This window comes from Artemia sp. Qi Xiang Cuo, chromosome 1, assembly GCF_049724085.1.
Source record: "Artemia sp. Qi Xiang Cuo chromosome 1, ASM4972408v1, whole genome shotgun sequence".
NCBI classification, from domain to species: Eukaryota; Metazoa; Arthropoda; class Branchiopoda; order Anostraca; family Artemiidae; genus Artemia; species Artemia sp. Qi Xiang Cuo.
Genome location: NC_142794.1, coordinates 24,584,761 through 24,610,969, shown reverse-complemented (window position 1 = coordinate 24,610,969; position 26,209 = coordinate 24,584,761). Strand labels below are relative to the sequence as shown.

The 26,209-nt window shown below is 36.7% G+C and overlaps 2 protein-coding genes and 1 long non-coding RNA gene across 3 annotated transcripts in view; 1 reads left to right on the top strand and 2 right to left on the bottom strand.

Moving 5' to 3' along the window:
* Positions 1-25,005, bottom strand: part of LOC148956140 (large ribosomal subunit protein mL65-like) — a 160,680-nt gene extending 135,675 nt beyond the window's left edge. Inside the window, exon 1 of the mRNA XM_089095764.1 lies at positions 24,974-25,005. The gene's annotated coding sequence lies outside the window, so the exon portion shown is untranslated. The remainder of the gene's footprint in view (positions 1-24,973) is intronic.
* Positions 6,671-8,425, bottom strand: LOC148956141 (uncharacterized). Its single transcript, XM_089089413.1, has 2 exons — positions 7,654-8,425; positions 6,671-7,263 (listed from the first exon to the last, which is right to left on the bottom strand). Exons 1-2 carry the CDS (start codon positions 8,423-8,425, stop codon positions 6,671-6,673), a joined length of 1,365 nt encoding a protein of 454 aa, XP_088945539.1.
* LOC148956139 (uncharacterized) overlaps positions 24,657-26,209 on the top strand; it is a 90,559-nt gene continuing 89,006 nt past the window's right edge. Inside the window, exon 1 of the long non-coding RNA XR_016142363.1 lies at positions 24,657-24,815. This is a non-coding gene — a long non-coding RNA (uncharacterized LOC148956139). The remainder of the gene's footprint in view (positions 24,816-26,209) is intronic.

Sequence of the window (26,209 nt, the reverse complement as noted above, 5' to 3'; positions counted from 1 at the left end):
AACTAAAATAACAGCTATTATTTGGTTTCTCAACAAGCCGAAGGTTATTGTCTGGTAAAGACAGCTTGAAAAACCGGGTAATCGCAACACAAGTTCTCGAGTGTGTTTTATATTTTATACAAGTACCAAAATCATATATAATTGACTAGGGCGCATTCAAGATTATTGTTTGGGGGGCTGAAATATTTTTTGGAGGAGGGGAGTTACAAAAACTTTCAAATTGATTTTGTAAAAATTGTTGTTACATTTTTGCGAGTAAGCCAAAACAAATTGGCCGAAGGAGGGGTAAAAAACCGGTAAATCTCCCCACTTGGATGCGGCCTCGATCATTAATAAAACTTTGCTTTTTAGTCAACAAACGTGACTTTGATGCAGCCCTGGCATAAAATGTCGCAATATCGTCTATGCTTGTCTCCTTAGGAAGTAAACAAGTTTTTACGATACAAAGGTGGATTTTCCATTTTCAAAAATAATTTCAGATTGAAAAAAAATATTCTGCCACTGAAATACGTGTGGTCAATTCCTCTTTGCCACATTGTTTGGGATCAGTACTTCTAATTCTAGATATTAGGTTTCTGCTTCTGAAATATGAGTTTGACGCTAAAATAGAGAAAAACTGCATATAATTTACAATGGTGCATCCAGGATTGCTGTTTGGGGGGTGAGAGTATTTTTCGGGGGGAGGAGCAGTTACAAAAAAATGAGTATATAAAATTTGTGTTACTTTTTTGCGTGTAGGACAAAAATTTAATGGGGGCAGAGATTCAAACGCTGTAATTCCCCCCGCTTGGATACGGCCTTGGTCATTAATGAAATTCAGCTTTTTTGTTGACAAACGTGACTTTGATGCGGCCCAGGCATATCATGTCGCAATATCGTCTATGCTTGTCTCCTTATGAAGTAAACAAGTTTTTACGATACAAAGGTGATTTTTGCATTTTTGAAAATGATTTGAGATGAATAAAAAAATTATCCCACTGAAACACATGCGGTCAATCCCTCTTTGACACATTGTTTGAGGCCTGCACTTCTAAATCTAGATATTTCTAAAAAGCAATGATCTGTTTCTGGCGTTCTGGTACGAATGTTTCAACAAATACTTTTTTATGCAATAAGAAACCCATCACCCCCAAAAAAGCTAGGCAACAATATGGTACAAGCTTAACTGACGGGGAAAACAACCTAGTGGTTATTGACTTAAAAATAGCATTTCAAATTTCAATTACTTTTGTTCTGGTACGTATGTAAATAAAATATTTCATGTTACAAAAGGAAACGATTTTCGAATTGCGGAAAAATGTTTTCTCTGTTTAAAAACTCGAGAGAGAAAAAACAGGTTAGTACTTTTCTTTTATAGCAGCCCGACTCAAGAATTAAATCTAGGCAGTTCCTAAAAAAAAAAAAAAAACGGGATGAAAATATAATGCTTTAGAAACAAATTTGGTTATATGTTTACACACTAGGGGGTGGGGTTAATATATAGCGGGTCTGCATGCAAAATGTATTACCTGCAATTACTCTGCATATTATGAAATAAGAATTGTTTTCTAATTTCACATTATCCAAATACTTTAGCCCCCCCCCTAATATGCAAATATATAGCCCAAATTACATAACTCTCATGTATTCTGTCACCCGCCACTTTTTTTTTCATTGAGTATAAGCTAATTATCTTTTAATACAGACACAAGAGTAACCGGTTCTTGGTTTGTTCTTGAATTTACACAGCGCAATTCTTGAGTGGGATCAATCTTTATTTAAATTAAACCCATTTTTATCTTTTTCATTTTTGTAAATGAAAAGGCAGTGTGGTCTAAGAAATAATTTTCTTTCTTTAGAAAGAAATTTTTTTATCACCCCGGAGATGGCTAGCCTACTCGAGTCAACTATATCGCGCAAGCATCCGCGATGGGGGGCAATTTGATTTTAAAATAAGCATTTCATATTTACAGCTAAACAAGTAAGAAATACCAGGCACTAGAAACTCATGCTCCTTCATTACTTTCTTTTTTTCAATCTTACTTCAAAATATACCTTGTCCAAAAGTCGTCGGCTCCCTATATAAGATTCAAATCTCATCTAATATTTTGTACGGTGGCGATATTTCAGGTATAGATGTTTAACTAAACTAAATTTCATTGGCATGGGTTCGCCCTATATCTTACTTTTGACCAATAAACTGTACCGGGTGAAACATATAGAACATGATCAAAGTTGCAAATAGCGCCACCATAGCGGAAAAATATGAATGGGCCCGAATCCAAACGAAAACGTTAAATTAATAAATTTTACAACACGATTTTAACTCTCTAAAAACCTCAATAAAGCTTAGTTTCCAGAATAGCCCTAGTTTTTCAGGATTTTGCAAATATAGGAAAATAACACACGTCAGTTTTTTAGGCATTTTTTTCAAAAATATGTTGCATAACCGCGATTGTTATGAAATGATGTTATGACATCATAACATATAATACATAAATAAATATACATAAAATGGTGGATAACACATAATATAATGATAAATGATGACATAATAAAATATTATTAAAATAAAAATAAAAAATATACGTAAAATGGGATACCGGTCTGACTCATCATAAAATCGGAGGCACCGCTATAGCGTTGTCTTTAGTAAAGGACATACGGCTTTAATGTTTTATTATTTATTATTATTTTATTTTCCCAGAGGCGCTTCATATGGAAGGGGTCATTGTAAAAACTTCAAAGGGAGCTCATTCGATTGGAAATCGAGAGTTCTAGTGCCCTTTCTATGGGTAAAAAGTGATTGGAAGGCAACTAATACCCGTTCTACGCCCACCATTTCCCCAAACACATCCATTAAAAATTTTGAGATAGCCATTTTGTTCTAAGTAGTTTATTTCCAGATAGAAATTGTGTTTTTGAGGAGGAAACTCCCCCCAGAGCCCTCAGGGCATGTGTTGTAAGTTATACCCTAGGGGCATATAGGGTTTTTATAGGAAGCTTTGTCGTAGAAACTTCAAAAAGGGCTCAACTCACGCCCACCTTCTCCCCAAACATCTCCAATCAACATTTTGAGATAGCCATTTTGTTCAATGTAGTTGAAAATTCTGGAAATTAGGTCTTTGAGGATGATAACCCCCCCCCCCCACACACAGCCTTTAGGACAAGGGTTGTAAGTTATGCCCTGGGGCCATATAAGATTTTTATAGAAAGCGTTGTCGTAAAAACTTCATAAAGGGCTCATTCGTTTGGAAATTTAAATAGCAAGTGCCCTTTTTAAAAGTTGAAAGTTATTGGAAGGCAATCGATACCCCTTCCACGCCCACCATTTCCCAAAACACATCCAATCAAAATTTTGAGATAGCCATTTTGTTCAACGTAGTTGAAATTTCTGTAAATTACATCTTTGAGCAGGAAACTACCCCCACAGTCTTCAGGGGAAGGGTTACAAGTTATGCCCTGGGGACATATATGCTTCTTACGGAAGGAATGCTCGTATAAACTTCAGACAGGGCTCATTTGATTGGAAATTGAAAGTTCTAGTTCACTTTCTAAGCTCAAAAGAATAGGAGGGTAACCAGCCCCCCCCCCCCGTGCCCTTTTTTCCAAATGTATGCGATAAAAACTTTGAGAAATTTATTTTTTTTAAAATAGTTCTAAGATCATATAACAAAAACCCCAGTGTCGACACAACCCCCCAGGGCCGGGGGCAGCCGTTTTAAGTTATGCCCTGGGGACAGATATGGTTCTTATGGAAGGGATGCTCGTAAAAACTTCAAAGAGCGCTCATTTTATTGGAAATTGAAAGTTCTAGTTCAATGTTTAATGGACAAAAGAGATTGGAGAGCATCTACCCCCGACCCCCCTCCACGCCCTTTTCCCCTCAAACCCATCCAATAAGAACTTTGAGATAGCCATTTTCTAAAAATAGTTGAAAGACCATATAACGAGAATTCCGGGGTCGACGCAGCCCCCCAGGGTCCGATGACAGGCGTTGTAAGTCGTGCCCTGGGGGAATATGTGGTTCTTGTGGAAGGGATGCTCGTAAAAACTTCAGAGAGGGCTCATTTGATTAGAAATTGAAAATTCTAGTTCAGTTTTTGAAGTCAATAGAGATTGGAGGGCAACTAGCCCCTCCCCCCCGCCCCTTTTTCCCCAAATGCTTCCGATAAAATTTTAAGATAGCCAGTAGGTTAAAAATTGTTCAAAAGTCTGATAACAAGAACTCAGGTGTCAACTCCCCAGAGCCTGGTGGCAGGCGTTGTAAGTTATGCCATGGGGCACATATGGTTCTTACGAAAGGAATGATCGTATAAACTTCAGAGGGATTTTGATTGGAAATTGAAAGGTTGAGTTCACTTTTTAATAGTCGAAAGTGATCCAAGGGCAACTAGCCCCCCCCCGCCTTCTTTTTCCAAACCCATCTGATGACAATTTTGAGATAGACATTTTGTTAAAAATAGCTCAAAGGTCGGATAAGAAAGACTGCGGTGTCAATAAAACCCTCCAGGGCCCGGGGGTAGGTGTTATGATTTATGCCCTGAAGGCTTGTTTGGTTCTTATGAAAGGAATGCTCGTATAAACTTCATATAGGGCTAATTTGATTGGAAATTGAAAGTTCTAGTTCACTTTTTAAGAGTCAAGGGATTTAAGGGCAACTAGCCCCCTCCCCCACGCCCTCGTTTCCCCAAACCTATCCGCTAATAATTTTAAGATAACCAGTTTTTTTTCAAATTTGTTCGAAAATTAAATAAAAAAACTCCGGTGTCAACACAACCCCCAGGGCCCGGAGGGTAGGCGTTGTAAGTGTTGTCCTTGGGCGTATATGGTTCTTTTGAAAGGGATGCTCATGTAAACTTCAAAGACGGCTCATTCAATTGGAAATTAAAAGTTCTAGCTCTCTTTTTAAGAGTCAAAAGATATCCGAGGGCAACTAGCCCCCCCCCCTCACACACACCCTCTTTACCCCAAGCCCATCCGATAAAATTTTTAAATAGCCATTTCATAAAAAATAGTTCAAAGGACAGATAAGAAAAACTCCTGTGTCAATACAACCCCCCAGGGCCCGGAGGCACGCGTTGTAAATAATTCTCTTGGAGCATATATAGTTCTTATGGATGGGAGCTCGTATAAACTTCAGAGAGGGCTCATTTGATTCGAAATTGAAAGTTCTTGTTCACTTCTGAAGAGTCAAAAGAGATCGGAGGGCAACTAGCGCCTCCCTCCCTCCACGCTCTAAATGTATCAGATAAAAATTTTGAGATAAACATTTTGTTAAAAATAGTTCAAAGTTCAGATAATAAAAAATCCAGTGTCGACACAGCCCCCCAGGGCCCAAGGGTAGTTGTTGTAAGTTATGTTCTGGGGGCATATATGGTTGTTATGGAAGGGATGCTAGTATAAACTTCATAGAGGGCTCATTTGATTGAAAATTGAAAGATGTATTTCACTTTTTAAGAGTCAAATGTGATCGGAACCGTAAATGGATCGGAAATGTACCCAGAAACTCCATTTTTTCCCAGAGACACTTCATATAGAAGGGGTCGTTGTATAAACTTCAAAGGGGGCTCATTATATTGGATATCAAGAGTTCTAGTCTCCTTTTTAAGAGTCAAAAGTGATCGGAAGGCAACTATCCCCCTCCAAGCCCTTTTTCCCCAAATACATCTGATAAAAACTTGAGGTAGCCATTTTGTTAACAATAGTTCAAAGATCATACAAAAAAACTCCTTTACGTATGGCCATTTTGTTAAAAATAGTTCAAAGGTCAGATAAGGAAAACTCCTGTGTCGACGCAACCCCAAAGGGCCCTGAAGAGGCGTTGTAAGTATTGCTCTGGGGGCATGTATGGTTCTTATGGAAGGTATGCTCGTATAAATTCGGAGAGTGGTCATTTGATTTGAAACTGAAAGTTCTAGTTCACTTTTAAAGATTCAAAAGATATCGGACGGCAACTAGACCCCCCCCCTCCATGCCCTATTTTCCTCAAACCCATCCGAGAAGAACTTTCATATAGCCATTTTTTTAAAAAATAGTTTAAAAATCATATAAGGAAAACTCCGGGGTTGAAACAGCCCCCAAGGCCTGGAGGCAGGCGTTTTAAGTAATGCTCTGGGGGCACATTAAGTTCTTATGGAATGGATGCTCGTATAAACTTCGGAGAGGGCTCATATAATTGCAAATTGAAAGTTCTCGCTCACTTTTTAAGAGTCAAAAGAGATATTACTTACTTGTACTTGTTGCACGTTCAATTCGCATCCAGACTCATCGTGGCGCCCAGCAGATGACGACATGTCTCCTTCCATAGGTTTCGCTCGAGGGTGGCAGACTACACCAGTTCCAGTCACTGGCGATCCCAGTGACGACCGTATTTTCGGAATCCCCCGATTGGCTCCAGATCAGACTTAACTGTTGCTAGCCACGTCTTCTTTTGGCCTCCTGCCCTCTTCTTCCAAGCAGGTAGTGGTAGACATTTGAAGTTTTTTTTTGCTTATATGGTCATCTGGTCTGTGCATTGTGTGGCCAAACTATCTCAGTCTCCTATGCTTAACAATTTCAGAGACAAGTGGGCGATCCCCACATCTTCTCCTTACTTCTTCATTCGAGATTTTATCTGAGAGGCGGATGCCCAGGATATAGTGCAGGCTTTTGTGGTTGAAGGTGTTCAAGCTCAACGCTTCGGCTGCTTTCAGTGACCACGTTTCAATCCATAGAGGAGGACAAAGAGAACCATAGCTTCATTCACTCGGAGCTTCGTGCGTGGCGATATTTCGCTCCGCTTCCAGAGATATTTCCGTAATTGAAGGAAGACACTACAGGCTGACGATATGCGGTTCTGGATTTCTTCTGAAGATTCGCCGTCAGGGTTTACCATCGATCCGAGGTATTTGAACGACTGGACATCCTCTATCTGATTACCATTTAGGGTCACAGGGATTTCATCCATCCAATCTGTTCGCATGGATTTTGTTATTGGTAGGTTTATTTGGTGACCAGTTGAAAGTGCCTTGACTACCACGTCATTTATCATAGCCTGGGCTTCTGCGACGGATTCAGCAAGCATGTCCACATCGTCAGCATAGCCAAGATCTGTGACGGAGAAGGACGGGTTCACTGCAATGCCTTTATAATTGTCCAGGACCCTGAGGATCCAATCGATGACGAAATTGAACAAAGTTGGTGAAAGGAAACAGTCCTGACGTAACCCTTCCTCGATCTGGACCTTATGTGGAAGATTGCCATTGACTCTTCCCCGGGTCTCTGTTTCAGTACAGTAGGCTCCTAAAAGATTGATGCTTTCCTTAGGCAAATCGTTCTCTCCCAGTGCTTCCTATTTTGTGTCATGATAGACCCAATCAAACGCAGTAATGAAGTCTCCGAAGATTTGGATTGTTTCCTGATGGTGTTTAAACCGGTGTTTAAGGATCTGTCGCAGACGAAAAATCTGGTCTTAGCAACCCATACCCGGCCTGAACCCTGCTTGGTTGGGTCGCGTTCGGGTGTATCTGGTGTCTCTGAATCTATTTAAAAGTATGACTGCGAACAGCTTGGCAGCAATGGGGATAAGGGATATACCTCGGTAGTTTTTGCAGTCCATTTGGTCTCCTTTTTTGAAGATAGGGACAATTATTGAGGTGTTCCACTCATCTGGGATGTATTCATTGTCCCAACCTTCGGTTATCACGCTATGAAGTTCATCTTCCGCCGCCTCGGGGAGAGCTTTTAGTAACTCGGCAGGAATCCCATCTTTTCCTGGGCTTTTACGGTTTTTCAAAACTTGGATCGCCTTAATTACTTCATCCCTGGAGGGTGGGTCCATGCATACATTTTCATGACCCTGGTTGTGCGGTTCTGTAAGTGGTTGCTTTCGATTACTATTGTCTCCTGGTCTCAATAGCTCTTGGAAATGAACTCGCCCTCTTTCGATGCGTTCCTCGCTGCTTGTAAGTAAGTTCTCATCCTTCGCCTTAAGCGAGGGAATGGTAGTTTGCTTCTTTTTCCCAGTGCATTCTCCAAGTATCTGATAGAGTTTTCGTGTATTGTTCCGTGATGCGGATCTTTCCATATCACTGGCAACATTAGACCAGTAGGCTTTTTTGTTAGCTCTTTCTGATTTGTGACATTCTTGTCGCAGCACTTTGTACGTTTGGGACTTCTTGTTGGTCATTTCTTTTTTCTTGGCAGAGAGTTTGATTGTATTTTCTGAGATCCATTTTTTGGTTTTACGCTTGACAAACCCAAGTATGTTTGCGGCAGCTTCATTGACGTGGTCCTTGAATTTGCTCCATTTCTTCTCAATCTTTATCTTGGGGCACTGATCAGTCGGGATTGCCTCCTCAGTATCATCTTGAAGGACAGTGAAGCGGTTTGAGAATTCAGGGACAAATGCTCTTTGGTACTCATCTACTTTCAGCTTCGGCACGTCTATTTTCTGGTTTGGCATAGTAGTCTTCCTTGAGCTAAGTATGTACTTTAGCCTTGTCTTCAGCAAGAAGTGGTCAGATCCATTTTTAGATCACGTGTCAGCACATCTGTGACCTCTCGAGTACAACACCATGGATCTCCATCGTCGGGATACAAGGAGAGAATCTCTTTGGGCTTTTAATCTTCCATCACGGGAGTCCCATGCATACAGATGACACGGCTTGTGCCTAAACAAGGTGTTAGCCACAGCGAGATTGTTCTGCATTGCGAACAGCAAAAGCCTGTTTTCATTTGTGCACCTGTCTCCAAGGCCGTGCTTGCCGATCACATGTTCCGAGTTATGCAGCTTTCCGCCGATTCTGGCATTAAAGTCGCTTCCAAAGAGGAGGATATATTTATTGGGACTCATATCAATGACTGTCTGCAGGTCACTGTCAAACTGATCTTTTTGCTGTTGAGTGGCATCTCTTATTGGGGCGTAAACGCTATGGACAGTCAGATTGTTCGTGCGCCCTAAATTCTTGCCCGTGCGAGTCTCTCAGACAAAGGCTCAAATTCGATGAGCCCAGTAGCTGCTTTTGGGGACAACAGGATATCTACTCCTGCTCAGCCATATCAACCTAATAGACCCGAGTTTTAAAAAGAGACCGCATTCCCAGCCGAGTATTCAAGAGTCAAGATGTTACGTCCAGTAAGTCTCGTATCATTAACTCACAGACTATCAATGTTATAAAGAGAAAATTCATCATCTCCAAATGCTTGTGTCATTGAACATTTAATCGGGCATAGGTTCCAGTAGCCGATATTCAGGCCTTGTCTTCTTGATAGTACGGTCGCTAGCATACTTTTCGACGAGAGTGCCATTCTTGTCGCATCGCATAATACTGGGGATGCAGTAGCCAAAATTTTCATCAGTAAATTTGTCATCATCATCATTGAGCGTTTCTTGGTGATAAGGTACACCACAAGGTCCCTAATCTTGCGGTGACCCGAAGCGCGTTGGCCATCACCGTGCTCGGCGTGAAGCTCAGTGATGTTTACTCCCCGTCACCACTTTGAGGTGCGCTAGCGGATTTCCTATGCTGCCTAGGGACGAAGGGTCAAGCCTCCGTGCCTTAATGCCTGCCACCACCGTGGAAATTTCCCGGCTGAGCTAGCCCTGTGCTACCACCTAGAATGTCAAAATGGCCAATTGTTTGAAGATTATATAACGAAATCGGTGGGGTCGACGCACTCCTTGAGGGTCCGGGGTAGGCGTTTTAAGTTATGCCTGGGGGGCATGTATAGCTGCTGTGAAAGGGATACTCGTATAAACTTTAGAGATTACAAATTTGATTGGATATTGAAATTTCTAGTTAAGTTTTCAAGAGTCAAAAGAGATCAGAGGGCAACTATCCCAACACGCCTCTTTTTTCCTAAATGCATCCGATAAAAATTTTGAGATAACCATTTTTTGAAAAATAGTTCATGGATAATATAAAAAAACTCCGATGTCGACACAACCACCCAGGGCCCGGGGGCAGGCGTTGCAAGTTATGACCTTGCGACCAAAGTACGCGTCACACAGACGACCAAATTAATTGTACCTCCTGGAACGACTGAAGGCTAAACAAACTGAACCACGTTATATAGTCTGATAGAGCTGTCATTTATGGACCAGACAAAAATATCAGATAATTTAATGAGTAGTATCTTTTTTTCAATTAAGAGAAGTAAAATACGTTTTTGACTGTGACTTCACTGTTAAGAACCATAGAGCTTTATCATTGTTGAAAAATAGACATTGAAGAAACGTTGGATGGTCTGTATAATGAAGCCAAACTTAACGGATACTTTTCAAGATTTGACTTTCAAAGGGAAGGAGCAAGTGCTAATGTTGTGAAAAAGTTTAAGGTTGTTTTACCAGCAGCTGCGAAGGACATATACGATCGTGATAAGATCGGGAATATATCTACATCCCACGTCCGAGTTTTGAAGGAGTCTGTTGAAGCAGACTTGAGACCTAGCGTCCCTCTCTTCTTTGGCTGGAAAACTCACTATGTCCTGGGCTATAACGTGCCATCTTATGAGTATCTTTATAGGACGGGGGATTTTTAAACCTTTAAGTTTTGTTTACTTGATCACGTCTTTGAAACGGTTTTCTTAAATAATTTTGAGATTCAAGTCATACTGCCTGAAGGAGTCAAGGACATAAAAGTATCTACTCCAAAATATGTGAATAGTCTTTAGGATATGCTACATTATACGATTTTAGATATTGGTGGACGACCCGTGATAAGTTTATTAGCTCAAAATCTAGTTTATTATCAAATTAAAGATTTTTAGGTTCAGTATAGATTCAACCTTATTTTAATGCTTATATAACTAGTTATTTGCAGTGTGTCTTCCTTCCTTCTGTATCTATCGGTTATCATTTACTCGCACCTGGATTTTTTATTGAACAAGGATGAAACTAAAATGGAAAGAATGAAAGTTGAGGTACTGATCGAAGAGGTCAAAAACAGGCATAAAAAAAGTGAAAGCCTCTACCATCACTGTAACGATTTGATTAACAAATTATAGCAAAATAAAGACGCATCAAGCTTTCAAAATTCACTGAAGCAGTTTATGACGTAAGCGAATGACTAAAACAAAGCAATAACTGAAGTAGAAAGTAAACTGAAATCTTTGAATTCTTCATTGGCTGAGAAGGTTAATGATTTAAAATAGCATGAAAGCTTGCTACGTGAGATCCTAACCTCGAGGTCGACTAATGCAGAAAGGGTTGTTCAATGGAAACTTCCCAAACCCCAGTATGTCAACTTATAAGAGTCTTTGGAAGCTAAGCAGGCTACTGACATGTTAAAAATGAATAGTCTTATCAGGAATCTAGGCTATTAAATACAATAGGGAACCTGAGATACTCTCAAAACTTCATGTATTGTTGCCTAAACATGGTCACATTGGGGTGTTTTGCGTTCAATTCAAAAAATATACAGGCAGGGACGGGTGAAAGGTGTCAACAGTCTTGACTTATGTGACTCCTGAGGGCCTTAGGGAACTCTTGAGGTCACCTCAGGAGTTTAGTGAAACTGCTTATGGATCTCTAGGATAGGTCTTGTCGTTGTGCGTACCCCAAGGGATCTTTGTCCACGGGGTCCCTGTTTCAAGATCTTCATATAGAGACAATAATTTGTGTCTCAGTACGTAACAAATCTATTTTTATCCTACTCTGTGAAATTGTCAACACATTATTTTGAAAGACCGTCGAATATTTTTTGTCATTCCTTTGCGTCGGGCACTTTCAAGCTTTTCAGTTTTCAATATAAAGCTAAAGAAGAAAAAGGACATTGGTGGTCTGGTTATTCTTTCACGGAAATTCTCCTTTTCTATTGGTTTCATATTTTATTTATATCTTTAATGAATGATGAGTTTTTAGCTTAGCTAGGGTTAGTGTCTAAATTTTCCTGCCGCTTCACTGTTTTGATCACTTTGTAATGACGGTGACCCCAAAGTTTTTGCTATTTGATCGATTGACTAATTCAAACAAACTAGCAGTCTCAAAATTTTGAGTGGATACATTTGGGAAAAAACGGTGTGTTTGTGTGGGGGGTTGCCCTCCGGTGAATCATAAAAAGTCAAGTCGAATTTTCAATTCAAAATCAAATGAGCCACTTCTGAGGTTTATACAGCCTCTTCTTACATAAAAACCTTATATGCCCCAGGACTTAGCTTACAACACCTGCCCCTGGGCCCGTAGGATTGTTTCGACACAGGAAATTTTTTATTTGACCTTTTAACCATTTTTCAGATAAGAGATATATCAAAATTTTTAGGTGATGTGTTTGGGGGAAAAGGGGCGTTGGGAGGGGGGGGGGGGGCTAGCTGCCCTCCGTTCACTTTTGAAACTTAAAAAGTGAACCAGAACTTTTAAGTTCCAATGCAATGAGCCCTCTCCGAAGTTAATACGAACATCCCTTCCATAATAACCATATATGATCCCAGGGCAAAACGTACAACGCTTGATGCCGGGCTTTGGAGGGATGTGTCGACATCGAAGTTTTTGTATCTGAATTTTTAAATCTTTCTACCAACATGCCAGTCTAAATCGTTGTATCTTATGCATTGTAGGAAAAATAGAAGGGGGAGGGGTTGCTGCCCTCCGATCACTTTTGACTTATGAAAAGTGAACTACAACTTTAAATTTCCAATCAAATTAGCCCTCACTGAAGTTTATACGAAAATTACTTCCATAAGAACCATATATGCCCCCAGGGCATAACTTACAGCACCTGCCCCGGTCCTTAAAGGGTTGTGTCGATACCAGACTTTTATTATCTGACCTTTGAACTATTTTTGCCCTAATAGCTACCTCAAAATTTTTAACTGATGCATTTGGAGACAAATGGTCGTCCGCGGGGGGGGGGGGCTAGTTTCCCTCACACCACGTTTTACTAAAAAAACGTTAAAAAGAAAATTTAATGTCCCAAAAAATTTTCCCATTCGGATTTGTATAAGAGCAACCCGTCGATAAGGCATTATTTAAATCATAGGCCTCCGGACCCTGTGGGCTCTTCTCGACCCCCGAGTTAGATAAAGATCAAACACCCCGGGTATATGATCTTTACACTATTTTTAATAAAATGGCTACCTCAAAATTTTTTATCTGCTGTATGTGGGGAAACAACTTCGTGGGGGGAGTGGCTAGATTCCCTCCGATCACTTTTGACTCTTAAAAAGGGAAATTGAAATCTCAATTTCCGATCGAATGAGCACCCTTTGAAGTTTTTACGACAACCCCTTCCATATGAAGTGCCTCTGGAAAAAAAATAATAATAAATAATAAAACATTGGAGCCGTATGGCCTTTAGTCTGATGAATTAAAAAAAATTACCACAAAATAAGTTTTCGCCCAACACATTTAATAGAATAGGCTCGCTTGACCTTGGTGAAGTTTGTTCACAAAGCACTGGAGGAGGAGAGAATTCTAGATGAAATTTTCCTTGATGTCAGAAAAGCGATTGACAGCATATCGCATACTACCCTGATATCCAAGATGGAACACATAGGGATACAGGGAAACAGCTATCATTGGTTTGAAACTTATTTGTCCAAAAGTCCTATCAATATAGACCCTTAGCATTAAGATCGATTCAGGGTGAATTTTGGTGTCCCTCAAGGGTCTATCTTAGGACCTATTTAATTCTTTAGATTTATCAATGATTTTTTTTTATTGTTATATCTGTACAAACTAGACGAAGTTTATGTAGTATTTGTGAAACACCTCCCTGAACCTCTTTTTAAGATCAGCAATATAGCCTTAGGAAAATTTAAGGTTAAAACTTCCTTATTTAGGAGGGAAGAAATTTCAATCCCATCCCTCTTACCAATTTTCACGTGTTTACCGAAATGCATATGCAGCAAGTTCAGATTCTAGTACAGTTTTTAAGAGATGCTGCACAAGATTAAGATGTCAGTCTAATAAATAAAAAATAGTTTATGATGGAAGTAAATGTAAAAATTGAAACATAAAATGAACAAAACTGCCTTCTCCAAAGTTGTTAGATGGCTATATTTTTTGTTCTGCTCACTTATGTTTAACTTATACTATCATCATTAAAGTCCAATTTTTTTGGGCAATTTTTGGATTAATCATATCCAAGCCGTAAAATTTTATTATCAATCTTTGACCGTTTTACCAGAAACCAGCATAATAAAAATGAAACTATGTAGATAATTATTTTTTTTTACCTCAACTTGCTCATCAAATAAAACTTGTCATGAAACAGTCGAGTTTTACATACAATTTTAGTGATAACTAAATTTTAACTCTGCTGCCGTCCAGAACTTCATCGGAAAACATTGCAGTAACACGCAGTGACAGAATTTAATAATTGATAATGAGCAAAACATTGGGCTTACAAATTTAGTCGTTCCACAGTTCTCAGTCTTACCATTAAATATTATATTTTTTCGTTCTTTCGCGTGTATTTCTGAGAGTTGTTTCAAGGGAAAAAACCATTTATGAACTTTGGGGTTTAGCCGAGTGTCTAAATATAAGGGTCCAGCAATAATTTTGGTGGCAAAGAAAAGAGAACACCTGCTTCCCAAAGAATTAATACAATTTGGTATTTTTACTGTAATAAAACTATTGTTATTAGTGAAGACGGCAAAACTAGTGCAGGAATGAGTTTTTCCTTCTGATTTCCCAACGACAGAATTTCTGGCTTGAAAAACCAATTTTTCTTTTGTTCAAGAAAATCCGAAGTTGAAAAAAAAGTCTGCAGTAGAGCAGGGCTGCCACCGGTGACACTTTTGTGCAACTTTTGGCACTTTTTTTTTAAATGGGACTTTTCGGAAAATTTGACATTGTTGTGACTTTTTGTAGTAAAAGTGTTATTTTTTTCAAAGTAGCAATTTTTTTTGCCAAAAAGAACTTTTAAAAAAAACGTAAGGAAAACTGTCAATATAGAAGCAATGATGTCCCTTTTTATTTCATTTTTCCATCTCTCTGGAAAAATAACAATCAGAAATTCAAATCAGAAAATAACAATCATAACAATCAGAAATTAAATAATAAAAAAAAACTATTTTTTTCAACTAAAAATAATGAGGAACATCAAAACTTAAAAAAAACAGGAATTATTATGTATGAGGGGGTGGGGGCATTTCAATACATTGTTATTTACGCTAAAATTTGTATTTTTTTACCAGGTATTTAAAAACATCTCTTAAAACACAAGGACTGTTTAATTAAAATAATAAACCTTTTCAAAAGTTCTGGAAAAGTCAAAACTTAGGGCAAAAAAAGAGGTATTGAGGCAGAATCAAACTCCCGAGTTTAAATAATTATTTCTGTTGGTTTTACTTTTTAAATTTAATAATATTTGGAAGATACATAATAACAAGGTCAATGTTTAGCAATATAAAAATGATTTATCAGAAAAAAACATACAGATTACCCCCTCCTCCTTTTGTGAGTGAAGGTTTACCATTCTCCTAAAATATTTTTGTTAAATCCTGTGTATTTCCTTTAGTCTGTAAAAATAACGCCAATGCATTTTTCAAAGAAGATGATCATCACAGCCCCTACCATTTCTCCGTACCCGGTTGTTTTTGCCACCAAAGACTAGGGCCGTGTTTTCAATAAAAAATGTGCTACGATCTTGAAACTTTTGTCAGAAACAATTAAAAACTTTAAATTTTTATATAATATATTAAATTTTTGGTCGTTTTTTTTGAAAACTAATTTATAATTATTCTCTGATGAGCGGTTTTAGCACAAATATGATTGTATAATAAAAGTTATCTTATAATTGTTTTATATTGCAGAAAGATTTCTTATTTAATTATTTTTTCTAAAATCAGTTATTTTTATGATCTTAGAACAAAGGTAGCTTAAAAAACGATAATCTTTGCAGAAAGATGAAAGTTCTTAGATGTAAGATCTTAGTGCTAGAAAACGGCCCTACTGTTTCTGATGCGCCCAGATTTAGCAAGTGGCTTCATACTAGATCTGGTATCTATTTAAAATTGTAAATCTCTGGTACCAGCGCAAGTGATGCGAAGCATCGCAAGAGGCAAGTTTTTGGAAATAGCACTTTTACACGAAAAAGACACTATTTTGCCACCCAAGGTTGCACCAATGAAACCTTCTGGGTGGCAAGCTTGCATTGAGCAAACATAATACTTCTATGGAAGAATGTCAATAACTATTCTGGTTTTACAAAAATTGATGTGAGAATAAAATGCGCATATTACAAAAGCTACTCAATATGCCTTGGGGCTGACATGAAAAAACCCTAAAAAATTTCTATAAGACTTATATCAGATCTCAGATCGATTACGGACTAATTATCTATGGCTCATGCTCAAAAACCATATTATGTAGTCTGGAGATCGTCCAGGATACTATGATCCGTGCTATACATGGCCTTCACTCTACGGCTATCTAGCAAATGTAATATCTGTAACCAAAATTTGATCAGCTTTATATTCCTTTTATGACAAAAATTTGGTAGACGCAGGTCATCTTTAAGAGCCAAGCTACTTTATTTTTCGAGGCACCTACTTTTTTAAAATACAAAAACTGCATGGACTTCAATTGTCTCCTTCTAGTGGTCCCCCACAATAAGAATTATAAAGGTTTCCAAATACCTAATAGGATGAAGATAGGCCGAGACAGAAAATTCAAAAAAAGCGCAAAATTTGAGGAGGCTGATTAAGAAAGAAGCTCAAAATCAGTTAATGCATTGGTGCAGCTTAAATTCGGTAAGACAGAGAGGCTAGAAATTTCCTCAGCAAATTATTTTTAGCCGAAAATATTCCAAGACAACTTGGCTCATCTTTACAAGCCAGCCGTTCAAAATGATTACAGAAATATTTTTATGCTTAAATTTTCTTGGAGAGATTGCATAGCCAAATTGTCTCGCAAAGCCAAAGTGATTGAATTGCATTAGATTGCATTGCTTGGATGGAGAGGTCATCTTTAAGAGCGAAGCTACTACTTAGGGTGATTGTATAGGCAGATTTTCATGGTCAGGCCTCCCTCGTTAACCAGGTATGGCTTGAATGTGCAGTTTTATCGTTGGACAACTATACTGCTTCGAATTTGTGGTCTTTATCCCACAAGACCAAGGTGTAAGCTGGTACGTGAAGACATTCCGAGGCAGAGGGTCAGGCAGTGCTTTTGGTAGCAATGTGCACCCTATATGGTGGTAAGGCTTTATTTGTAATTTTTCTAATGAATGGCTCTAGTTGACAAAAGAATCACATAATGTAAAAGATTTAATTTTATTCATCTTTGAAAACAAAATGGTACTGATGCTGGGTGCTTGTGAAGCGAACATTAAGCCGGATCTTCATTTAGTAATGGAGCACTGTAAACCTGTTATTGTGAATTGGAGTATTGTGTATGTGCCTGATTTGAATCCAAAGTAGTCTCTACTGTTGTCCTGTGATTGTGTTTAAACGCCATCTATAACTCAAATCATGGGATAACAGTCAAAAGACCTGAAAGAGAACAGAAAAAAATGTAAAAATCTTGAAGCGTAGAGCTAAAAAGAAAGAATAACCAACAACAATTAAAGAATTGGCAAATAAAAAGAATAAGTGATGAATAATAAAAGACTAACGGATGCCTAAAATTTAAATGATACCGAGGAGAATAGACCCTCTGCATTTGCAGGTAGGACAGAAATGGAATCAATGAAGAAAAGAAGGACAGTGAATCTAATTTCTTCAATGAAAATGACAATCAAAAAATAAAATGAGACTTAGTGCTTTTTATAAAGTAATTTGTGCTATAACTAATAGAAAAATATGAGGAAACTATAAAATATCATTTTTGGACTGTTTTTTTTACGTTTTTTTTACGATTGATAGAAAAATTAGGAAGCTTTAAGCACAATAAATAGTGTATATGTTAGCAAAAACTAGCCATTTCAACGTAGTTCAAAGTTCCAGAAATTATGTCTTTAAGGATAACAACCCCCTCACAGCCCTCAGGTCAACGGTTGTAAGTTATGCCCTGGGGCATATAAGGTTTATATAGAAAGCGTTGTTGTAGAAATTTCAAAATGGCTCATTCGATCGGAAATTGAAAAGGCAAGTACGATTTTTAATAGTCGGGAAGTGATTGGAGGGTAACTAACCTCCCTCTCAAGCCCACCATTTCCCCAAACACATCCAATCAAAATTTTGAGATATAAATTTTCTTCAGCGTAGTTGAAAGATCTGAAAATTAGGTCTTTGAGGATGACAACCCCCCCCCAACCCACAGGGCAAGGGTTGTAAGTTGTGCCCTTGGGGCATATAAGGTTTCTACTGAAAGTGTTGTAGAAACTTCAAAAGGTCTCATTTGATTGGAAATCGAAATAGTTAGTGCCTTTTTTAACAGTTGAAAGTGATTGGAGAGCACCTAACGCCCCTCTCACGGCCACCATTTCCCCAAATACATCTAATCAAGATTTTAAGATACACATTTTGTTTAACGTAGTTGGAAGTTCTAGAAATTAGATCTTTGAGGATGACAACTCCCTCACAGCCCACAGGGAAAGGGTTGTAATTTATGCCCTGGGGGCATATAAGGTATATATAGAAAGCGTTGTTGTAGAATCTCAAAAAGGGCTCATTCGATTGGAAATTGAAAGGGCTAGGGTCCTTTTTAATACTCGAAAGTGATTGGAAGGCTTGACATTTTTATAGTAAAGACTGATGTGGGTACCATGTATTATTATTTTTTTCTTTTATTTTTTGGTTTAGACCAGGGCACTTCGTATCGAAGGAGTTGTCTTAGGAACTTCGAAAAGAACTGATTCGATTGAAAATAGAAAGGGCTAAAGCCCTTTTTAAAAGTCGAATGTGATTGGAGGGCCACCCTTATGCCTCCCCAAGACCAGAACATAATTTGCACTTTACTGAAAAAATACAAACGAATGTGGATTGTCAGTTTAATATACATATACTGATATTTAGTAATCAAAATGTTAAAATTATTGGATTTATTAAAGTTATAAAAGTAAAAACATTTATGTTTTTTCAGTAAAGTGCAAATTATGTTCTGGCCTTGGGAAGGCATGGGGGTTTTGAGCACTACTCATGTTAATTTCTGCTCGTTTTGAGTTTTGACTTGGTTATTTATTGCAATTTCTGCTCATTTTACAACAACTCTGACGTAAATAATAGAAATAGTATAAAATCGTCAAAAATATTGATACCTGGTGTGTCAGGATCTGTTTCTCCCCCACTAGGCGTGGAATATCCCGAGGGAGTGTCCTCACCAAATCAACTTAATAGGAGCATAGATTTGCATGCTTCGGAAACCTGGAACGATAAGAGGCGGTTTTGAAATTTTCTTACAAAATTATCGAAAACAAGAGTAAGGCTAACGCTCTATAGGCTTTCGAAACGTTAGGTTATCATTTTTGATTCAATGAAAACATTTTTTATTTCGAGCGGAATTCTAATATGCAAAATAATCAACAAAAATACAACAAAAATAATCGTGTTAACCAGGATTACTGCAGAAAACTAACGAAAGCAGTGTGATTGTTTTAAGGGGGTGACTAACGGTTTCATATTCAGTGCATTTTGGTTAGAAGTTAAGAAAGGATAAGTCTTCATTAGTACAGGACTTGCAGGAGCTGAAAAAAATAAAAGCCCGAATTCTTGTTAAAACTATATTAGCTATATTAAAATAATTATCAATATAACTAACCAAACAAAACGAATAACTATATTAAAATAAAGAATGCTTAAAGGGGAATATCATCTGGTCAGAAGACAATATGCGCACGCAACTAATACTACTATTACTGCTACATTTAGTAATACTACTACTACAACTACTACTACTATTTCTATTACAACTACTTTTAAGGCTAAAGAGCATTGAGATTAAAATTTCAAGAGAATATATCAAAAGGACATATTAGCAATTTCATAGCAATGAATAGTTGTAATGGGTTGAAACTTCCAGGATTTGACGAGAGGGATGTAGCAGGACTGCTAGTAGGACTGCTGCTATTTCAATTAATATTACTAGTAGTAATACCAATACTACTACTCTGACTACAGTTACAACTATGCCTAAGGGTATAAACGGAAAAAATTCGAAGATTTTCTTAAAGGGGGGGGGGCAGGATGAACTTAATCACAACACGCCGACTGAATGCAGGTTGTCAAGAGGGCATACAAACAATATCTTAGGAACAGTTGAATGTGCGAATTTGAAACTAACACAAACGTCAAGGACTTTTAGGGGAATCGGGATTCGTTTTACAACCATATCTTCTCAATTTTTAAATACCCTGTAGAGCAGCTGCTGAGGGATAGACTTTTCCTTTATCCTTCTTTGCACAGGCAAAAAAAGGAAAGCGTTTTATTTCGTTTGTTTCCTTTCTTTTCTTAAAAAATATAAACCCGTGCTTATATTTCTTCGGATTTTAAAGATTTTGCGGGCATTAAATGGGCATTAAATTGTAAATTAAATTGTTTTAAAAAATAGTTGTGAGACAGAGTCAAACTTTAGCGTAAAGAGCGAGGCGTTGAGGAGGGGACAGCCCCTTTCATATACGGAATAATTTCTGTTCGTTTTAAGTTTTAACGTCGTTCCTTACTTCCAGTTAAAAAAAACTTTGTTTTTTAACTTACGTAACGAACTTCTATATTCATATATTTTTAATACGTATATTAGAGGGTTCGCCCCCTAGTCAATACCTTGCTCTTTAAGCTAAACTTCGAATTTTGTTCTAGTTCTTTAAAAATGACCCCTTAATCACAAGTGCCATTATTTAGAATAAATAGCTCTTATGGAAGTACTAAAAAATCTTTGGCTTAAAGAGCGAGGTATTGACTAGGAGGTGAACCCAATCATATACGTTATGCTTTCTGTCGTTTTAATTTTTGATGGTGCTCCTTACTTTCAAGGAGAGGGAAAACTTAATTTTTGTTCAAATGAGCCCTCCTGCAATATTCTTGGACCACTGGGTTGATACAATCACCCCTGGGGAAAAAAAGCAAATAAACAAACAAATTCCGATAAAAAAAAATAGCACAAGACGATAAAATGAAAGTTTAATTTTTTTTTTTTTTTATTAATGTACAACCCGTTGGACGGATGCGTGTTTATTTGTTTTTTTTTCCAGGGGCGATCGTATCGACCCAGTGGTCCTAGAAAATCGTGGGAGGATTCATTGGAACGGAAATTAAAAGTTATAATGCTCTTTTTAAGTGACAAAAAAATAGAGGGTAACTAGACCCCCTCCTACGCTCATTGTTTTCCCAAAGTCAGCTCATCAAAATTTTGAGAGAGCGATTTTGTTCAGAATGGTTGAAAATATGATAAACTGTGTCCTTTAGGATGACTTAATTCCCCCCACGGGCCCGGGGCAGGGCTGAGAGCTATGAACTTTACACAATGTTAACATATAGTATTGGGTATTAGGAAGTATACAGACGTTTTCAGGGGGTATTTTCTCTGGTCATAGGGGGGGTGGGAAGATCTTTCCATGACGGAAATTTTCATGGGATAAGGGACATTGCTATGAAGGGGGCGATGGATTTCCCAGCATCATTTAAAAAAAGATCAGAAATTAAATATAAAAAAAACATGTTTTCCAATTGAAAATAAGGAGTAACATCAAAACTCAAACCGAACGAAAAATATTACTTGTATGATTGGGTTAACCCCCTGGTCAATACCTTGCTCTTTAAGCAAAAGATTTTTTAGTACTTTTTAGTACTTTCATTAGAGCTATTTGTTCTAAATGACGGTCTGTGTGATTAAGGGGTCATTTTTAAAGAATTGTAACAAAATTCGAACTTTAGCTTAAAGAGCGAGGTATTGACTAGAGGGCAATCCCCCTAATATACGTATTAAAAATATATGAATATAGAACTTCGTTACGTGAGTTAATTCGTAAGTTACGTGTATTTATTACTAATAAAAATTTTCGTAAATAAAATTAAACAAGTACCAAGAAAAGTAAAACTAATATGCTTTTAATTATTCATGTACGGTGAGCCAAAATCAAAACCTGCATTAATTCAAAAACGTTCGAAAATTAAATGAAAAAAACAAGTTTTTTACCTGAAAGTAAGGAACGACGTAAACACTTATAACGAACAGAAATTATTCCGTAAATGAAAGGGGCTGTCCCCTCATCAACGCCTCGCTCTTTACACTAAAGTTTGACTTTCTCTGAGCTCGTTATTTTTTTTAACAATAAACAGCTTTAGCGTAAGAACAAGGCGTTGAGGAGGGGACAACGCCTTTCATATACGGAATAATTTCTGTTCGTTTTAAGTTTTAACGTCGTTTCTTACTTTCAGTTTTAATACTGTTTTTTTATTTAATTTATTCAAACATAAATCCATCAACGAAATGTTCAGGAAGGGGACATTGAGACCTTACCGAAAATTAATTTACTGAAACAAAGAAAAATAAATAAAAATGTCGGGGAGGTTACAATAAATTAAAAAAAAACTTATATGCATTTTGATGCGTTTTGAGAAGTCTCCCTCCCCGTTAACCTCTTTATCCCCTCGAAAAATTATTGGTATCTACGCTAAAGATGTCTAGTCTGATGCAGGCAAAATATGTGGTAAAATTCTTTTTACTGGCCAGAGGACCGCCGCTTCATAAGATTTCTTTCTTTGTTTTTATGATGGTAGGTCAATTCGACCTTGGAACTTTAACGTTCTGTTCAAATTGTCGCTTATTTTTTATTATATACTATATTTATATGTGAGTAATAATTGTGTATGCATGTATGTATGTTCTCAAAAACTGCTCCATATTTTGTTGGGGAAAATTGGTATCTTGGGATATTCTCGCATAAAAAAAACCATCTAGATAAGACAGAAATCTGAGAAAAATTGTTAAGAGCCTTAATTTTTGTTTTTGAAAAGAATATAAGCATTTCTTATGACATAATATATGGTATCATAAGTATTTTCTCATATAATGTTAAGATTAGCATAAACAAGATTGTTTAGTTTCCAATACAACAGTTATTTATTTTATACAATGTCTGTTGAAAGGCCCAAAAAGCGAAAATTTGCAGTTGCAGTTACTATAAATGATTCTTTGGAACCAACAGCTGAAGAATCAAACGTGATAAGATATGAAATTTAACAACTTGGACCAGCAATAGCGACAAAACCAATAAATATGACGTAGATAATTTCGGGGACCACACTGCTTTTCAATGACGATAAAATAAAAGTTCAATATAGGGATAAATTCCTTTTTAATAGACAGTGTATAATAAATTTTACAAAAAATACCAGATATTTCGGTCACATATACAATGACCGTCATCAGTAGTAAAACTAAACTAAACAATTTAAAACAAAAGTTTATATACTAAATCAAATAAAACTACATATTGTTTAAATCTCTAATTCTTTCAAACAGTTCGTGGTAACGAAGTGTAAGTAAGGAGCGACCCGGCTCACTGGTAACTGACACTCTAGAAAACCGGTTTTTGATACCAATAGATATATCAAAAGAATCAGATTTCAATGCTGAGTTCAAATCTATAACTTTCATCAAGTTTAATGCTACCCATCAAAAGTTACGCGCCTGAGAAAATTTGGCTGATTTTCAAAAAAAGGGGGAATCACCCCTAAAAGTTATAGAACCTTAATGAAAATCACACCATCATAATAGGGTTACCATATAGATCTTATGGTAGAGGCGCCACCGTGTTGGGTAAAGAATGTAAAGCCTCGAAACCTGTTAAGGCCGGTGGTATTCTTCTGATGAGCCCTAAATGGAAGGTTTTACTTGGAAATATTTTGCTAGATTTAAGGTGCTTTTGCGGGTAATTTTACAACGACTTACATTTATTGATGACAACTTTGCATAGATTCGGACTTTTCTATTTGGTTGATGGTTTGGGTATACTGTTTGATCCTAGGTAGTTGGATGGATGTGTAAGGTGAGAGCCTCGTTCAAGTGCACATTTGTCTCAATTGCTGGATTAGGACGACAGTTTTTTTTTTTTTTTTTTTTTTTTTTTTTTTTTTTTTTTTTTTTTGCCAAGTAATTACCTCTTAAACATAATATATATATATATATATATATATATATATATATATATATATATATATAGCCTATATTTATATATATATATACACATACGTATATAGCCTATAATTTAAAGGACTTATATTGATAATATAGTTAACATTGATATTTGATTATAAATTTGTGGTTCATATTTTATATGTGGTTTATATTTGTTTTTGTTTGACATTGAGTCTAGTCTATAGGCTAATTTGTAAATTAGATTTGATCTTATGACTCTGCTTAAGGGTAAGAGGGTAAGACCTTTTTATAGAAGAAAGAAAGGTTTGGATTATGTTGTTTCACTGTATATTTATTCTTAGTTTAAAATTCACTAATTGGAGTGTAAATATATATCTTGAAAATTAAATACTATACTAATTTTTAGGTTAGACAAAAAGCTCCTGTACTTAAAAAATAAGAATTTTTATTTAAAAAATTTTAGCAAATCTTTATTCGATAGAGGTTTCTATGTTGGACAATTAAAATGTTGTATTATATACATGCAAACACAATTAACTACTTTGTTGCAAATATTTTGATGTCATGTAGCATAGTTTTGTAATGTTTGCTTTTTCTAAAGGATCGTTGATACTGAACGCTATTATTTGTATTTAAATAAATATGATATTTTTTTTTGTTTAATGATTATGAAGGTTTTATATGTTTTAAATTATATTTTTTCTATTTACGTTTGTTGAAAATTATATTCTTAACGTATTATGCAAGATTAAATTTCCTTTATTTTGATTGGCTTGGAGTTTAGAAACGGAATTTCTTTGTTTAAATTTACGCCATTTTAAGAATGACTTGATTCTTCAGTTGATTCTTCTGTGCTTGTGAAGCGGATATTAAGGTAAAAAATAGTTATATTGATTACTAAAATACCTTGATTTTAAAAACAAGGTTTTTCTCGGGGAAGTAAAGAGCGAAGTTTAAACTTAAAACGAACGAAATTATTACTTCATAGCCTATCTAATGAATATAGAAAAAAATCAGTGCAAATAAACAAACCGAAGTAAGTTGTAATCTATTCAGAAGAACCTCTGGTAAAATTCTACTTTAGCTACTTTGGGCTATCTTGGGAAGGGGTTAGTCTAGGTTAGGAAAATGAGACTTTCAGGGATGGGTCTACAGGCTAAAGTATGTCCCAGGAAGGTATTTTGAAGTACCTACCTCCACTCCTTCTCCCTCTAGAGGGTCATGAAATTTGCCTACATAACAGGTCTACCCATTGAAATTTTGACAAAACAACATTTTACCTTAATTTTCAGTTATCAGTTTCTTTTTCTCTGGCTTTAGCTCTGAAAATGAAATTTCAGTTATTTGAGCAGAATTTTAAGACATAAAAATAGTTTATTTCCAAAATTTAGGAAATGTATTTGCATATCTTTAAAACCTTATAAATTGGGATTGAGCAAAGTTGTGAAGCTGAAAACAATTTTGTTGTACTTTATTTAAGCAGAAGATCTATTTTGCAAGGTTTCACTTCTATAACTCACATATTTTAAAGGTCATCAAAGGTCAGGACCCTCTAAAGAGAGAAGGGGTGGAGGTGGGTACTTCAAAATATCTTCCCAGGACATGCTTTAGCCTGTAGACCCATCCCTGATAGTTTCATTTTCTTAACCTAACCCCTTTCCAAGATAGTCAAAAGTTGCTAAAGTAGAATTTTACCGAACCTCTGGGAATTTTTTTTTGTACCAAGACACTTCTTCTATTTTACAGCAGGCGGGTAACACTATTTAGCCCTTTTCCTTTTGCTTCACTCTGTGGGCTACAGAGCTACTGGCTATAATCGACACTATAATCGCTACTGGCTAAATAGACACCGTAATCGACAGAATTTTGTTTATCGACCTTGTCTTAGAGCGGATCGATGTCATGTCAGCTCTGAAATAATATCGAATCGGTTTTCAGTACTTTATAATCCGTCACTTCATTCTTGCTTTGTTTAGTAAGTACTTGGCCCTTTTTCACTATTTGCATGTTTCTGCTTTAATAATGGTAAAAACTAATCTGTGTTTTCTTAGGCTAAACTGTTTTCACTGTTAAACTGTTTGACGTATTCTAGGGCTTCGTATTCTATGCTTTGGGTGAGAAACCGTTTAAATCAAGAATTTGACCAAACCTTTCTTGAGGAGCAATGCCTACAGGCTAGAAGCCGTTTAAATGCTATATATATATAAAAAATGCCTTTCTGAACTGGCATTTTTGCTTCTGCCTCTCTGAACTCTGCCTATCAGAATA

Excerpts from the sequence above, each read along its gene's own strand:
- LOC148956141 (XM_089089413.1), bottom strand. The coding sequence starts at position 8,425 with ATGCCAAACCAGAAAATAGACGTGCCGAAGCTGAAAGTAGATGAGTAC. Across the intron at positions 7,264-7,653 it reads TCATAGCGTGATAACCGAAG|GAGCCTACTGTACTGAAACA; the intron begins GTTGGGACAATG and ends TCAATCTTTTAG.